A 15,517-nucleotide genomic window follows, 5' to 3' on the forward strand; every position below is an offset into this window, starting at 1 on the left:
GCACATAATCTGATTTTCTTCAAGTATTATGTTGAGGTGGTTTTTATAACTTTACATGCATAACATGGTATATGACTTTATCAATACCACTAATATGGCACATTAAATCATCTATAAGATATATGCCGAATCTGCTTAAACCTTCTTTTATAATTTCTTCCCTTCTTTTTTTTTAAAGATTTATTTATTTTAGAGAGAGAGATTGTGCACAAGTGGGGAGGGTGGCAGAGGGACTGGGAGAGAGAATCCCAAGCAGGCTTCCCACTGAGTTCGGAGCCCGATGTGTAGGGCTCCATCCCAGGACCCTGAGGTCATGACCTGAGCTGAAATCAGGAGTTGGACACTTAACTGAGCCACCCAGGTGCCTCTGCTTTTTTACTGCGGTATTCAACCTAAGATTTTTTTGAATAGGTAAACTAAGGGGGAAAAAAGTCTTATAAGCAAAAAACTGATGGTTTTGATGCAAAAAATTCAAGGGTTGATTCTTTTCAAGAGAATAAAAAATTAAAAATAAGGTAACCCTTAAGTATAATTCTGAAGGAACATGAAATTATAAGCTGAACAATAATAATAATGATAATAATAATAGATTTGGTATTTGGTTTTTTAAAAGATGTTATTTAAGAGGGTAAGAGAGAGAGCGTGTGCACAGGAGCAGGGGCAGAGGGAGAGGGAGAAGCAGACTCCCCTACTGAGCCGGGAGCCCAACATGGGGCTCGATTCCAGGACCCTGGGATCATGACCTGAACTGAAGGCACATGCTTAACCGACTGAGCCACCCAGACGCCCCAGATTTGGTATTTTTAAAGGTGTATATTGCTCTAAATTTGCAAACCTCAATGAAATGGGGTATTGATTACAAAAGTAAGATAATCTAAATTGTGCAGTAGAAATCTTAGCAGACCAGTAAGTAGGGGGGAAGAATTGTCACAAAAGGATGCCATCAAGAGCTCCAGAATCATTTGGATTTATTCATAGGTAAATTTTCTAAACCTTCAAGAAAAGATAACTTCCAAACATTTCCAAAATGAAGAAAGAAATGGGTAGCTCCCCTTGCTCATTCAGATATACATATCTTAGATTCCTCTTCCTCATATAATTAAACATACCCTCTTCATTCAGTAATATAAATGTAATATAATGTAATATATATAATATGTAATGTAATATAAATGTAATAGAAGTTACATAATATGTAATAGAATGTAATATAAATGTCAAGTCCTTAATGCTAACAAGTAAAAGCCAAAAGAATAATAATTCATAACCCATCATAGTTAAACCTAAGCTCCTGATACTGATAACATTGTCTTGGAAGTTTTATCCAGTGTAAATATGCAACCAAAAAGAGTAAGAGGCAAAATATTAGAATATTCAGAAGGCAGATGCTCAACCAACTGAGCCACCCAGATGCCCCTCTAAATTTCAATTTTTTATTAGTAAAATGAAAGCTCTAACTTCACAGAAGTTTTTATGGGAATTAAACAAAGGAAACCATGTCCGTGTACCTGGCATAGTACTTAGTTACCAATAGGCACTTGGTCCTTCCCATTGTTTATGGCTGTAGATAATTGGTTAGAAACCTCGGTAGAAAACTAAATCCACATTTCTCACCAAAATAAATGCAAGTCCAAAGAGAGTTAAAACAGATAAAATAGGGGCTACTGGGTGGCTCAGTCGTTGGCTCAGGTCATGATCCCAGGGTCCTGGGATCAAGCCCCGCATTGGGCTCCCTGCTCAGCGGGAAGCCTGCTTCTCCCTCTCCCACTCCCTCTGCTTGTATTCTCTCTCTCACTGTGTCTCTCTCTGTCAGATAAGTAAAATCTTTAAAAAAAAAAAAAAACAGATAAAATAAATCTTGAGAGGTAATGATAGTCCCCTAAACATTGAAATAATAAAAGAATCAGAAAACCTGCTTTGACCATATAAAAGTTAAGCTTTTATGGTAAGGTTTGAACGAGGATATAAGCTAGTAAAAGTATTTGTTGTTAATGTTACAAGCTGTAATATTTAGACAACTTAATTAGATATTTAACAAACGAATTGACTAAGAGGACAGATAATTCATACAAGAGTATATAGTAAAGTTGTAGGGGAACAAATTCATCTTCTGTATCAAGAATACCACCTTCCACATTAGTAATTTTTGTCTGATTTGGCAAACTTTGGGGTCAAGGGTCAAGTTGGTATTGGCCTCTGTTGCTGCTAGTATGGTAAACTGCCACAATATCTTGGGGAGTTCCATGGTAAATTTTTACATTTATTTAAAATTGAAGAGCTCTTCCTCTTAGGGTCTTGAAGCTCATAAAGGAGTTGCTCATAGGCATATTTGAGGAAACTGCTGTGGTAGCTTTTGTGAAAAAGAGGGTCATGACACTGTTGTGTGTGTTGTCAAAGTTGACAGTTGGATTCCTTGCATTTGTACTGAGGCCTAGTCAATCTCCTAAAAACGAATGCTTCCTAAAGCTTCTCTTTAAATCTACCAAAATTGCTTTGCAGTATTTTTATGTTGTATAAACCACACCATTCTGTCGTCTGATTTTTTTTTTTTCAGTACTTTGTGCCTTTACTTCATTGATTTTTCAAGTCTGAAGACTTTGGATTAAGTGGTGCCAAAACCAAACCTGGGTGATGCAGATACTGGTATTGAAGCCACAGAAATACTGAACTGCAAAGCCTTTGCTGACCACCTCAATATAGGTTACAGTGGTGAAGCTATGGGGCTTATTCCACAAATATTCCAAATCTTACGCTGACCTTAAGTAATTGCTTAGTCTTAGATAATTTGCAAGACTCCTTTCTTGAAATGTCCTATAGTGATTGCCTTCAAGCTCTTAAATTTTCTCAAGGCTTCATCTTCTCAGGCAAGCGCTCTTGATTTCTAGTCACTGAGTCTTTTTCCGCACTTCTGTCTTGCTATTTGATTCTCAGCCTGGGCAGCTCCTCTCACTTCTCACTACTGCCACTGAACTGCCTTGTAAAGGGGAGTTCTACCTCCAGCTGCTCATAATGCCCTCATTCAGAGCCATTCCCTTCAGCGGAAGGTGGTAAAACGTGGCTTTCCCTTAATAATTTGAAACAAAACATTTTTTTTAATGTTTAAGCAGTTAAAGGAGTTTTCTGCCAGTGTTAAAGATTGACACAGGAGACCCTTAGTGTCTATCGGTTTTTTTGTTTTATTTTTTTAAGAGAATAAACTGGCTTATTACCTTCTGGAGTGGAATAGTCATTTTTACTGACTGTCCAAATGATTCCTTTGGCTCTCATCTTAGGTAAAGCCATCACCTGTGTGCCTTAAAGCCCACTCTTCTGGCAGCAGCAGCAGTAGCTGAGAACACCCTAATCTGTCTTTTCCTTTCTTTTCCTCACTTCTAACTATAGGGAAAGCGTCCACAGCGCACAAAGGCAGAGTTGCAACCTAGGTGGATGTCTGACCACCTGTCCGTCAAATCCATCAAGCGAGAGGTGAGTGTGTGTGAGAGTAGAGAGGAATTTTCAGTGTTCAAAAGGATTGCTCCATTTTATTTCAGGTACTCCTTTTATTCCTACTTTTTAATTTAACTTCGCCTCAATTTTTAGATCCCAGACCTTTATGGAGCATTCCTATATGTAAGATGCATTTTTAGAAAGGGAAGCAATTTAAAAAGTATGAAATGAGGCTGTGCTCTTTTGGATCTTACAGTTAATCTCCTGGGATGATAAATCTAATAGAAATGAGAAGGATAAATACTATAATAGATATATATGTAGTAGAAGTTCATGAGTGCAAAGATGGAAGATATTAGTGGTGGGCAAAGAAAGGGGAGCTGGGACAAGCAGAGCTATATTTCTCCCCAACCTTGCAGGATAGCTAAGATTTTGGTGGTGGAAGAGTAATATACAAGAGTAATATAAGCAAAGCACAGAAGCAGGTGGATATATCATGTGGTCAAAGAACAGTTTATATTTGGATTTGTGTCTGGCATATAAGATATGTTGTAATATATAGTGGAAGAAAATGCTGAAACAATCAGATTTTGGAGCCCCCTGACTATCAAGCTTATCTTCAATAGGCAGGCAGTAGTGGTAAGTGAGTTTATGTCATTAGATCTTTGTTTTAAGATGGTACCTCTGGTTATACCATGATAAATGATTTTTAAGGAAAAACTGGAAAGTAAGAAATCATTTAGTGATAATATACTTGCAGCACGAAAGAGCAGTGGGGTCCCTGCTGTTGGAAATGTGGGTCTAAAATGGAGGAGATGATGGGGGTGGGGTGTGGCAGGAGAGGTCATTAGAGAATGGTCAGTGTCAGGGTCAGGTTGCAAGAGGATGAGTAGTGAATAAAAGTTCTCAGGGATTATCCTGTTGTGGTTTTGAGAAATATGACAAAGAAAACAAATCATGAAAAAGTAAAGAGGAAAAAGGATTGAGGGGAGCTTGTGGCAGTTTCCTTTTTTAAAATTGGAGATGTCGCATGGACATGAAAGATGTCCATGAATGAGAAAGGGAATGCATGTAGCTGAGTCTGATACAATGACGTGCCTAAGAGCAGGGTCTTGCCAGGGAATAGAGTTGCTCCCATTTCTCAAGTTAAAGACACAAACTTTTGAGGGGGCAGGAAAATGTTAGGAGTTCATGTTGCATGTTCCTCTGTCCTCTGAAGGTGGAGATAGGGCATCACGTAGGAGTGGAGATCTAATGAAGACAAGATATTTGGGTCAGCAACTAATGTATTAAAAAAAGGGTTTTCCAGCACCCAGGAGCCAACTATGTGTGGGTATTTTCATTTTGTAACCTAGAGTAGTTAAATGACTTTAGCATCACACTTGGAGGAAGGGACAGAATTGATACTTATATTTACTGAGATTTAAAAATTAGCAAGATGGTAATGGAATGAGGCCTAAGGATTGCAGGTGTTGCCATATTGGATGCTAGAAGTCAGGTAGGAGAAGGAACTGAAGGATGGAGCCAGGAAGAAGGGAGAGGCGGTGTTAGTGGAAGTGCGAACTCCAGATCCCTCTTCCTATTCTGTGAAGTTTCTAGGAGGCACCTCGTGCTCATGGCCCTCCGTCTAAGCCCTCCATTTCCTCACTCTTCCTTCGCTAGAGGTTTTTCTTTGTTGCTGCTAATCTCACTCTCGAGTCCAGTCTCTGTGCTGGCCTGTTTACTTTTCAACCTTTTAATTACTTTTAGCCTTATGTTTCATTGAATATTACATAGTTTAGTGGTCTTAGAAAGTATGGCGCCTTCTTAGTGCCTCAGGGTGATGTTTTCATGACTCTTAAACTGAAGTGACAACATGGTCGTTTATTACACAGATCTTGTCGTTAATTAAGTATATTCTACCTTGAGCCTAAAGAAAACAAAAGGTTAGTTTATAAATTTTTATTTACTTAAATACATTTGCATTTACCCTTTATTTCTCTTTTTTAGTTCATAGATGTGTTCTTGCCAGTAGATAAATTGCCCAACACTTAATTACCTTTGGAATAACAATTCTGTAATGACTGCTTCAGTCTCCCCAGTTTCTTGTTTCCTATAGCAGTCATTGGATTTGGAATGGCCTTTGGTAATTGGTATCCAGCCATAGTTCTCAAATGGTTTTCTAGTTCCTTTTGTTTTGTTGTGTCCTCTCCACTTTTCTTCAATATCTTGACAGTTAACACCTCCTTTAAAGTTCTCTTTCCTATTTTCTGTTCATTGCCCTTGACTGAGTCCTGAATGCCCTAGTGTACATTGCAGATTGCATAGTAATCTGAATACAGACCAAAAGGTTCTTCGTGGCTGTAAGAAAAGCTTAGCTGCAGACACTAAAATTTCTTCTTTCAGGTATTCTTAGCAGTGTTTCTCTTTTTTTCTGCTGTCTTTAGTTTTAGGTATAACTAACCATGGTATTGCAGAGATCCTGAATATCTGCTCCAATACCCAGTTATCCTAGAGAAAACTTAGATGTGGCATGAGTTTTGTGCATTTGTTTAAGCAGCAGAAAATCTTCAGGCGATAAAAGCCTTATAGGCAGGGTGTATGACCTATATTGGTCACCCAGGAGTCTAATCTTTTTGCCTCGAAAAGTCTTTTAATTGTGACTCCTGGGGAAAATATGAGCAAAGGGAGGTAGTCTTTCTGAACTTTGGGATTAGGGCTGCATTGGTTATTTTTGTCAGTAGACTCTGGACATTGCTGTTGCTAGGGAGCTCTTTGTGGTAGTATAGTCTCGAGTGTGCTACTAAAGTTGGCAAGGGTGCCAGGGTGTCTGGTAACCTGCCCTGGGTGAGGAGGGAGCACGGAAGGGGAGTCCTGGGCACTGCTTCAACCAGATTCTATTTATAATACTTTAGAGGATTTCAAAGTAGTGTTTCTAATTAGCTTCTCATTAAAATCCCTCCTTGATTCTAGCACGTCTCTTTCTTAATCTATAAAAGATTTAGATACCACCTGGTTTACAACTGACCCCTTTTAAAGAAAAAAAAGAACATTGCAGTGCCAAACGGTGTAAGGATTTTTTTTTTATCTTTTCAGTTTTTTGTTTTGTTTTTGTTCATTTGGTTGTACTTGTTCTTTAAACTATTAAAGTTTAAAACACTAGCAAAAGTGTCTTCAGGCAGTGAATCCTGTCTTTTAGTGGTATGTTCATTAACACTGCTGGAAATCATAACAGTAACTTTTAAAACACTCTTGATGCACTTGGACGTTTTTTTTAGATGTATATGATGCAATTTATATAAAATAATAATTGTTGAGAATTCACATCAGATAAGAACTGCTGAAATTATAACACATGATGAAAGAGAACCATGTACCAATTTACATTCCCACCAACAGTGCATGAAGCTTTCCTTTTGTCTACATCCTTGCCAACACTTGTTACTTCTTGTCTTTTTAATGATAGCCAGCGTCTAACAGGTGTGAAGCAATATCATCTCACTGTGGTTTTGATTTGCATTTCCCTGATGATAAGAAATGGGGAGCACCATTTCATGTACCTGTTGACCATCTGTGTGTCTTCTTTGGAAAAATGTCTGTTCTGGTCCTCTGCCTATTTTTTAAATCAGATTGGTTTTTTGCTATTGATAAGTTTTTTAAGATGCCATAAATTTAAGTTAGTTATTGTATCTTATGTGCTTAGCATAAATATTAATGTATTGGGGATAAAAAGCAACTAAATAGATAGATATTGCATGACTCCATTTATGTGAAAATCCAGAGCAAGTAAATCCACACAGAGAGCAGATGCGTGGTTGCCAGGAGCTAGAGGAGTGGGGAGTAAGGACTGGCTCGTTAATGGATTCGTTGTTTTCTTCTGGGGTGCTAAAAATGTTTTGCAACCTAGTGTAGGTGGTGCTTACACAACACTGTGAATGTACTAAATGCCACTGAGTTATACGCTTCAAAATTGTTAATTTTATGTGAATTTCACTTGGAGTTTTAACAAAAAACTATATGAGAGTAAGTTTTACATATTTTTAAATGATGTAGGGCCTCTGATTTAACAGCAATTTTTTCCATCTATAATTATCCTAAACTTTAAGATTCCTGCTTCATTGTTACCAAAATAAACTATTCATAATCAGTTTTTAGTACCTCATCTTAAAAATTGAAAAGTTCTAACCTTTGGGTACTTTAACATATTTTAGACTTTTAACAGGGAACATATAGCAGAGAGAGTAAAAAGTTAACAAAAACTAGATCATTTTAGAATATGTCCTAATAGTTCATTTCTCCAGTGTACTTGGGAAGGAGTTCTAAGTCCAAAAGAATTTATGTGCTCTTATAGAAAACTTGAGGGAATATATTAGAATACTGTGGAAGACCTAGTAATCTCACAATTCACAAATCATCACTCCTACATTTTTACCTATTTGCTTCAGGCCCTTTCTCTATGCATTTATTACAAAACTGGCATCTTATTGAATATTATTTTGTCGTCTGTGTTTTTCATTTAACATTGTGAGCATTTTCATATTTCGTTAAAAATTCCTCAGAACTACAACTTCTGTTGGGGCACCTTGGTGGCTCGATTGGTTTCTGCTCAGGTTGTGATCTCATGTTCTTGAAATCAAGCCCTGTGTCAGGCTCAGGGCTCAGCTGGGAGTCTGCTTGAGATTCTGTCTCCTCCATCTGCCCCTCCTCCTGTGCACCCTCACACTCTCTCCCCCTTTCTCCCTATTTCTAAAATAAATAATCTTAAAATAACTTCTCTTGATTTTATAGTGATGACTACATAATTTTACCTATTATTAAACATTTAGTATATTTATAAGTTTTCACCATTTTATTTATTTTATTTTTTTAAAAAGATTTTATTTATTTATTTGAAAGAGAATGAGAGAGAGAGCACATGAAGGGGGGAGGGTCAGAGGGAGAAGCAGACTCCCCGCCGAGCAGGGAGCCCGATGCAGGACTCGATCCAGGGACTCCAAGATCATGACCTGAGCAGAAGGCAGACGCCTAAGACGGAGCCACCCAGGCGCTCCTATAAGTTTTCACCATTTTAAATAATGTTGACTCAAACCTTCTTAGAGAAATATCTTTGCCTGCCTATCTCATTTTTACAGTAAAGTCATAAAAGTGTAATTACTCTGTTTAGGGTTCTTAATATATATATTAAGACAAATAATATATTTATAAAAATATACGTACAAATTGTCCTCCAGAAGACCTGTGCTGCAACAGACAGCATTCATTTTACCACATCTTTACAAATGTATCACTTCTTATCTTTCACATTTTGTAAGTGAAAAGGCTATTTTACATTTCTTTTTGATCATGGACAGTGGTTTTTATCTCCCATGAATTTTGTATTCATGTTCAATCTGTTTTGTGGGGGGGCTATTGTTAACTGATTTGTGTTGGGGGTTTTTTGAGAGAGGGAGCTTGTGCAAATGGGTGGGGGGGCTCCACAGGGAGCCCAGTGCAGGAGTACAACCCTGAGATCATGACCTAAGCCAAAATTGAGTTGGACACCTAACTGACTGAACTACCTATTGTTAATTGATTTGTAAGACATATAAATTGTCATACTTGTTGCAAAAATAATTATATAGATACTCTTGAGATTTATTTATCTTTTTTTTTTCCCTTTCCCCGCTTCCATTGACTTCAAACATGAAACACCTCCCATGTTTATTTACAGATGACTCTTTGGTGACTTAATACTTCCATTCACATTAGCTTGAATTTCTTTAGTCCTTATTTAAAATGCTGACTCTAGGGCGCCTGGGTGGCTCAGTCATTAAGCGTCTGCCTTCGGCTCAGGTCATGATCTCAGGTCCTGGGATCGAGTCCCACATCCGGCTCCCTGCTCGGCAGGAAGCCTGCTTCTCCCTCTCCCATTCCCCCTGCTTGTGTTCCTGCTCTCGCTGTCTCTCTCGTCAAATAAATAAATAAAATCTTAAAAAAAATAAAAATAAAAAAAATAAAATAAAATGCTGACTCTATTTAATATCCCCTTGTACTGGTTGAAAGAAGAATATTTCACGTGTTCTCACCTGCTGTCCTTTGAAGGAAGGGGCAGAATATACATTATTATTATTATTATTATTATTATTATTATTTATATGTAAATAACTTATGGCCTGTACACCTGTTTTTTCTCTTTTTTCATTGTATCTGACATACATGCAGAAAGTACTACAATTTTATTGGGATGAAATAATTCCTTTGACCGGGCTTAGCTTTCCTCTGTCTCCTCCCCTTACCCCTGCTTGGAGTCACTATATAACTGAAAGGGGCAAAGGCAATTTGTTTCGGTTTGTTTTAACAACCGAAGTTCCTGATAACTTTTGAGCTGGGTAAAGGTGTTACCAAAAAGTTGGAATAATGAAGGACTTGTGGGGTGGGTGTACTTGTGTAATGGAGAGAAGATGCTTAAATAGCATTTAGGAGGCACTAGCTAGAGATACATTCTTCAGAAGAATTTTCCTTAATGTCAGTAGCCTCCCCATTTCAGAAACAATATCTAGCATATCGAAACTGCCTGCTCTGGTTATAGGATAAAGATTTTAGGGAACTTTCTTTAGTTTTTCAGTATTAGGTATGTGATGATGGTTTTTGGGTTTTTTTGGTTTATCTGGGTGTTTAGGGATTTTTTTTGGTTTTTGTTGGGTTTTTTTTGTTTTTTCATTTTCATCTCCGTTCTTACTCATTTCAGATTTTTACCTTGTAGTAACAGACTCTTTTAAACACAAGTTCGTAGGATTTGAAAGGTCAAGTGACTTTAGGAAGGTCTACTATCTAGGCAAGACCACTTCCAAATTCAGACTCAAATGAGAAATTGAACTTGGTTCCAAAGACCAGTTTCCGTGTTCAGTGAAGACTTATAAATGACTTGGAAATGTCAGTCTGTGTTAGTCTCTTCTCTCCTCTCTAAGACCACTTTTGTAATTTCCATGGTATAAAACCTTTGAAAATTTGTCTAGCAGGTTTTCTTCCTACCAAAAAGATCTGTGAAGAAAAGCTTCACATTCCTGATTAAGGTTTACCTAAAATGGGGCGCCTGGGTGGCTCAGTTGGTTAAGCGACTGCCTTCGGCTCAGGTCATGATCCTGGGGGCCCGGGATCAAGTCCCGCATCGGGCTCCCTGCTCGGCAGGGAGTCTGCTTCTCCCTCTGACCCTCCTCCCTCTCGTGCTCTCTGTCTCTTATTCTCTCTCTCAAATAAATAAATAAAATCTTTAAAAATAAATAAATAAAAAGGTTTATCTAAAATGGGATAATTAATGTTATCTTTTCTATTAGGGTATTGTGAATTCTCCCTTTGTTTTTGTTTTTGTGTTTAAAGATTTTATTTATTTGACAGAGAGAGACACAGCGAGAAAGGGAACATAAGCAGGGGGAGTGGGAGAGGGAGAAGCAGGCTTCCCGCGGAGCAGGGAGCCCGATGCAGGGCTCGATCCCAGGACCCCAGGATCATGACCTGAGCCGAAGGCAGACGCTTAACGACTGAGCCACCCAGGCGCCCCGAATTCTCCCTTTGTTAATACCGGATTCATTTTTCTGTCTCTGAAACTTATGCATGTTCTCTATTTCAGGCAACAGTTACTACTTCTTCAATAACAATTTTTTAAAATGTTCTAGCTTTCATATCAGCACAGAAGTCAAGGGAAGAAATGAAAATAAATAATTTCAGCCCTAGCTTCACTATTCTGGTTTACAGAATGGCTCAGATCTATTTATATTGGAAAATATGCAGAGTAAAACTTTTAATTATTTTGGTAATGGTCCTATTTTTCTTTATCTTTTGTTAGATTTCTTAGGCAATCAGTTTCCCAGTGACCAACTAAAATCTTTATGTTAATGTCATTTGTGTGAAAAACAAGGGAAAATGCTCTCCAGTCTGAGTAATTTTATGAGTTTTTGTACAGTTGCCTTTTTCTTTTCTGTATCTTAAGGCAAAATGGTGGCCCCTCCCACCAAACTCCCAATTTTATTCATTGTTTTTTTTGTAAAGTATAAATGTTAAGGGTTTCAAAGTCTTGCACATTGAAATTGTGACCCTATGTTCTTTCATTCTTTTTAAAGTTTATTTAGATGAGAGTACTTTTTAAGATGTCACTTTTATTAGATATTACATCTATAAGAGTGGTGTCTCTGAACTGCCTCAGTTTCTCTTCTCTGGTCCAACATACAGGATTATCTCCCAAAGACTACGAATTATGTAAACATTGGGACCAAAACTTTACCTTATTTCAAGTAGCTATTGTGTTTTAGTGTTAGTTATAGATCTCCATATGTTTATTTTATAGATGATAAAATTAACTTGTGGTTATGATATAAATTCCCTATCTAATATTATTTATTGAATAGGTTGAATTCAGTAAAAATTGAATCTTTGTGCAAAAAACTGATCTTAACATTATTGTATATTGACTCTGTACACTTAATTGGCTCTTTATAGGAGACCCCTGTGCTTACCCGAATAGAAAAACAGAAGCGCAAAGAGGAGGAGGAAGAACGTCAAATTCTTCTAGCAGTGCAGAAGAAGGAGCAGGAGCAGATGTTAAAGGAAGAGAGGAAACGAGAGCTGGAGGAAAAGGTCAAGGCAGTGGAAGGTATGTGGGCTTTCTGCACAGTACATGTGGTATGGGAATAGCCCTCCTCTGGCCAAAGCCAAATCAAACTAGGTTCTATCCTAGATCTAAGCTACTTCCGACAATTTCTATTTAAATGTCTTGTTAATTGCACTTTTTCTTGTTTATTCTTCTGGATCCAATCTCATTGCATGTGCATTCCTTCTACACACTTGTATTTGTTATTCTTGGTGTTCCTTTCAGTTTTACCACTTATCGCCCTCATCTGCGTACATCCCTCATGTAAAATAGAAAAAAATATTAAAGTATTGATGACAAGTTTCATAGAAATAAATTTAAGCACAATTGAAATGTGTAAAGAAAAATCTTAAAGATTTTTTTTTTCAAGTATGGCACTATACAAATCTAGATTACTACCATTGATTTTTTTTCTTTTTTTATTTTTTATTGTTATGTTAATCACCATACAATACATCATTAGTTTTTGATGTTACCATTGAATTTTTTTTTTTTTTTAAAGATTTTGTTTATTTATTTGAGAGAGAGAGAACACATGAGAGGGGATAGGGTCAGAGGACGAAGCAGACTCCCTGCCGAGCAGAGAGCCCGATGCGGGACTCCATCCAGGGACTCCAGGATCATGACCTGAGCCGAAGGCAGTCGCTTAACCAACTGAGCCACCCAGGCGCCCTACCATTGATTTTATTAGGACAAATCCTTTTTCTCAGACTTGGGTCTAGGTTTTGGTCTTAGATTTCTTTTTCATTTGCAGTTAATACAAAGATAATAACTGTCCCTAGATGTATGAGATAGCAATTGTATTTATAAGCTAAACCGGATAAATCATATGGTAACAAATCATCAGCTTAGTTGAATACAGACTAGTATTTCTTCCTTTCAGGTAAATTTAGTGAATTTTTAAATTTTTGAATAAAACTGCACAACCTGGATTTGACTTTTTAATGCAGTGTTTCAGTGCAAAATTTAAATAAATTTTGGCTGTAAAATTTAAAGGATTCTGGCCTTATTGTGTGCGTTTTTCCCTCCCATTCCTAAGTAGTAGTGCCTTCTGTTTGTTCATAGGTTAACCCCATTACTACTGTGATCACTTCTTCATTATAAAATCCTTACTTAGTGCATTTAATCTACAAATTTAGGCTGTGCGACAATATGTAGTATATCCTACTTGTAAAATGTTTCATAGGTTTCATTTCCAATGCTAGATTTAAATTCTCAAGACAGTAACTATGGCTTTAATTTTGTATAGTTTTTAAGGGGACTCTGTAATTTTCAGTGTCGTTTTTTATTTGCTACACTGTTCTCATTTGACTTTTACACAGACAGGTTCAAAACTTATTTTTATGGTTTAAACGTTTCTGTACCTGTAAGATTAATAATATCTATGTTATAGATTGTTCTTTAAGTCAAATATATTTTGATCACCCATTCTGTGCCAGGCTTTGTTCTAGGAATATAGATACTAAACAAAAGAAGTTAATCCTTTCATGGGGCTTACATTCCAGTGGTGGGAAAACAGAACAAACAGATATTGTAGAATCATATTTGGAGGTGAAAGATCTAAAAAAAAATAAAACAGGTTTAGAGATAAAGAGTGACATGATGTCGGTGGCATTTAAATAAGCTTGTCAAGAAAGCCCTCTCTGAATATGTGACATTTCGTAATGAAGTGGATGAAGGTGCCATATGAACATGTGACGGGGGAAGACAGAGGAAGAAACAGCAGGTGCACAGGCCTTGAGGAAGGAATATGCAGGAGGAAGGCCAGTATGGACCAAAGAGCAAAGCAAGGAAAGATGGGCAGGAAATGAGTTCACAGAGGTAACCAGGGGTCAAATCACGTAGGGCTGTGCAGACCTTGTTAGAGGGATTAAATAAAAGACAGGTAGTCCCTAGCACACAGCAAGCTCACAAATGATAGTTATCATGGGGAAAATGTGGAGAGAATTTTTACAGGCTATAAAATAGTTACAACAATAAATTTTTCCTGAATTCTTGGAAGCTAAGTAAAATAGGCAGAGGCAGTAATGGATTTTTTTTTTCTTTAAGAGAGAGCATGCAAGTAGAAGTGGGGGGTGGGAGGAGCAGAGGGAGAGAATGATAGAAATTTGAGCATACTCCGCGTTGAGAATGTATTAAGTACAAAAGGCACAAGCCACAAAGGGAGGGAGATTGATAATGTTTTACTACATGAATTGTTTAAAACTTACATAAACACCATAAACAAAATGGAAAGACGAGTCAAAGTAGAAGCTAATTTTAATACATAACCATCAAAGACTTATTATCCAGATTCTTTAAAGCACTTCTCTAAATCCATTAGAAATGCAGCAACCCAAAGGAAAAGGGCCAAGTATTTATAAGCAGGAAATTCACACAAGAGAATGCTAAATGGTCAGTAAACATGAAAATATGTTCAATATCACTCCAGTCAGGAAAATGCAAATGAAAGCATCAAAATTCCTTAGCAATACTTATCATTTGGGCAAAAATGCTAGTTTTATCATACCAAGTGAGTGTGAGATAACTCCTATCACTATGGAAAGAATAGCTGTACCCCTTTGGAAAGCACTCTGGCAATTCCACTGCTAGGCGTACATCCCAGAGAACACACACATGTGCCCGAGAAGGCGTGTCAAAAGAATTGTCATTATATTATTTACAAGATGCAAAAAATTGCAACCAACTAGAAAGCACTACTGTATTAAGGTTACTAAAGCAAAAATGTTAAAATCTGACAGTTTGTTACGTTTATGGATATTCATTAATTGTTATACTTTAATCTTGAAATCATTTTTTAAAAAACAGTATAGCAAAGTGCCTTTGACTAATTAAAGCAGATATAAATTTAAGTTTATAAGTGATAGTGTAAGAATAAAAACACAAGTCAAACAGAACTAGACAGAGAAAACACTTAGCAGGGTCATGTCATACTCCTAGCCAGGGTACAGATGTGGAGCCTGTCCCTTAGGGAAGAAAATAGAAGATGTGTCCTGGCTTCTCCCTTCCATGTTTATGTCTTCTGTCTGACAGTGTTCTTTATCTCCCTGCCTCTTCTTTCCTCCTTACCTTCCGGCTCCCTCTGGCAGTGAGTGTCCCATCAGGCCAGTAGTGGAATGCCAAGTGTGTTTCTCATGGCTAGGGCTAGAGCCAGAAAAAGATCATCCCTGTCTTCCAGCTCCTTGCCAGTTCCAGCTGGCATCTTTCCCTTGTTCCCAGCCAAATTTATGACTACCCCTGGCTTGGTAAGGGCCAGCTGCCAGTGGTAGGGGTGGATTGAAGAGCAAAGACAATTGGTGTGCAAGGATGCCTTTGTAAATACAAAACCCTGAGAGCTTAGATATGCGTATAAAATTCTGTATATGTTTGGATTGAAAGTCTGGTCCTTAAAAGGGGGATGTTGTTTTTCTGAGAGAAAGATTGGAAAGGCCTCAGGTATTCAAAGAAGGATAATCTTCATTCAGTCTTCTATTTTTTCCTTTTTTTTCT

The 15,517-nt window shown here is 37.4% G+C and overlaps 1 protein-coding gene across 6 annotated transcripts in view; it reads left to right on the forward strand.

Moving 5' to 3' along the window:
- The window catches only part of LOC123844098 (chromatin remodeling regulator CECR2), a 171,470-nt gene that overhangs the window by 136,266 nt on the left and 19,687 nt on the right, over positions 1-15,517 (forward strand). For 5 of the 6 annotated variants that reach the window (XM_064591763.1, XM_064591765.1, XM_045874140.3 and 2 more), the window contains exons 8-9: positions 3,382-3,465; positions 11,878-12,031. In XM_064591763.1, the coding sequence (XP_064447833.1) occupies positions 3,382-3,465; positions 11,878-12,031 (238 nt within the window). The remainder of the gene's footprint in view (positions 1-3,381; positions 3,466-11,877; positions 12,032-15,517) is intronic. The other variant, XM_064591764.1, reaches the window with a different exon arrangement.

The sequence above is a fragment of the Mirounga angustirostris genome, unplaced genomic scaffold, assembly GCF_029215605.1.
Source record: "Mirounga angustirostris isolate CCGP_5_RB_7025 unplaced genomic scaffold, mMirAng1.0.hap1 SCAF_5, whole genome shotgun sequence".
Taxonomy (NCBI): domain Eukaryota; kingdom Metazoa; phylum Chordata; class Mammalia; order Carnivora; family Phocidae; genus Mirounga; species Mirounga angustirostris.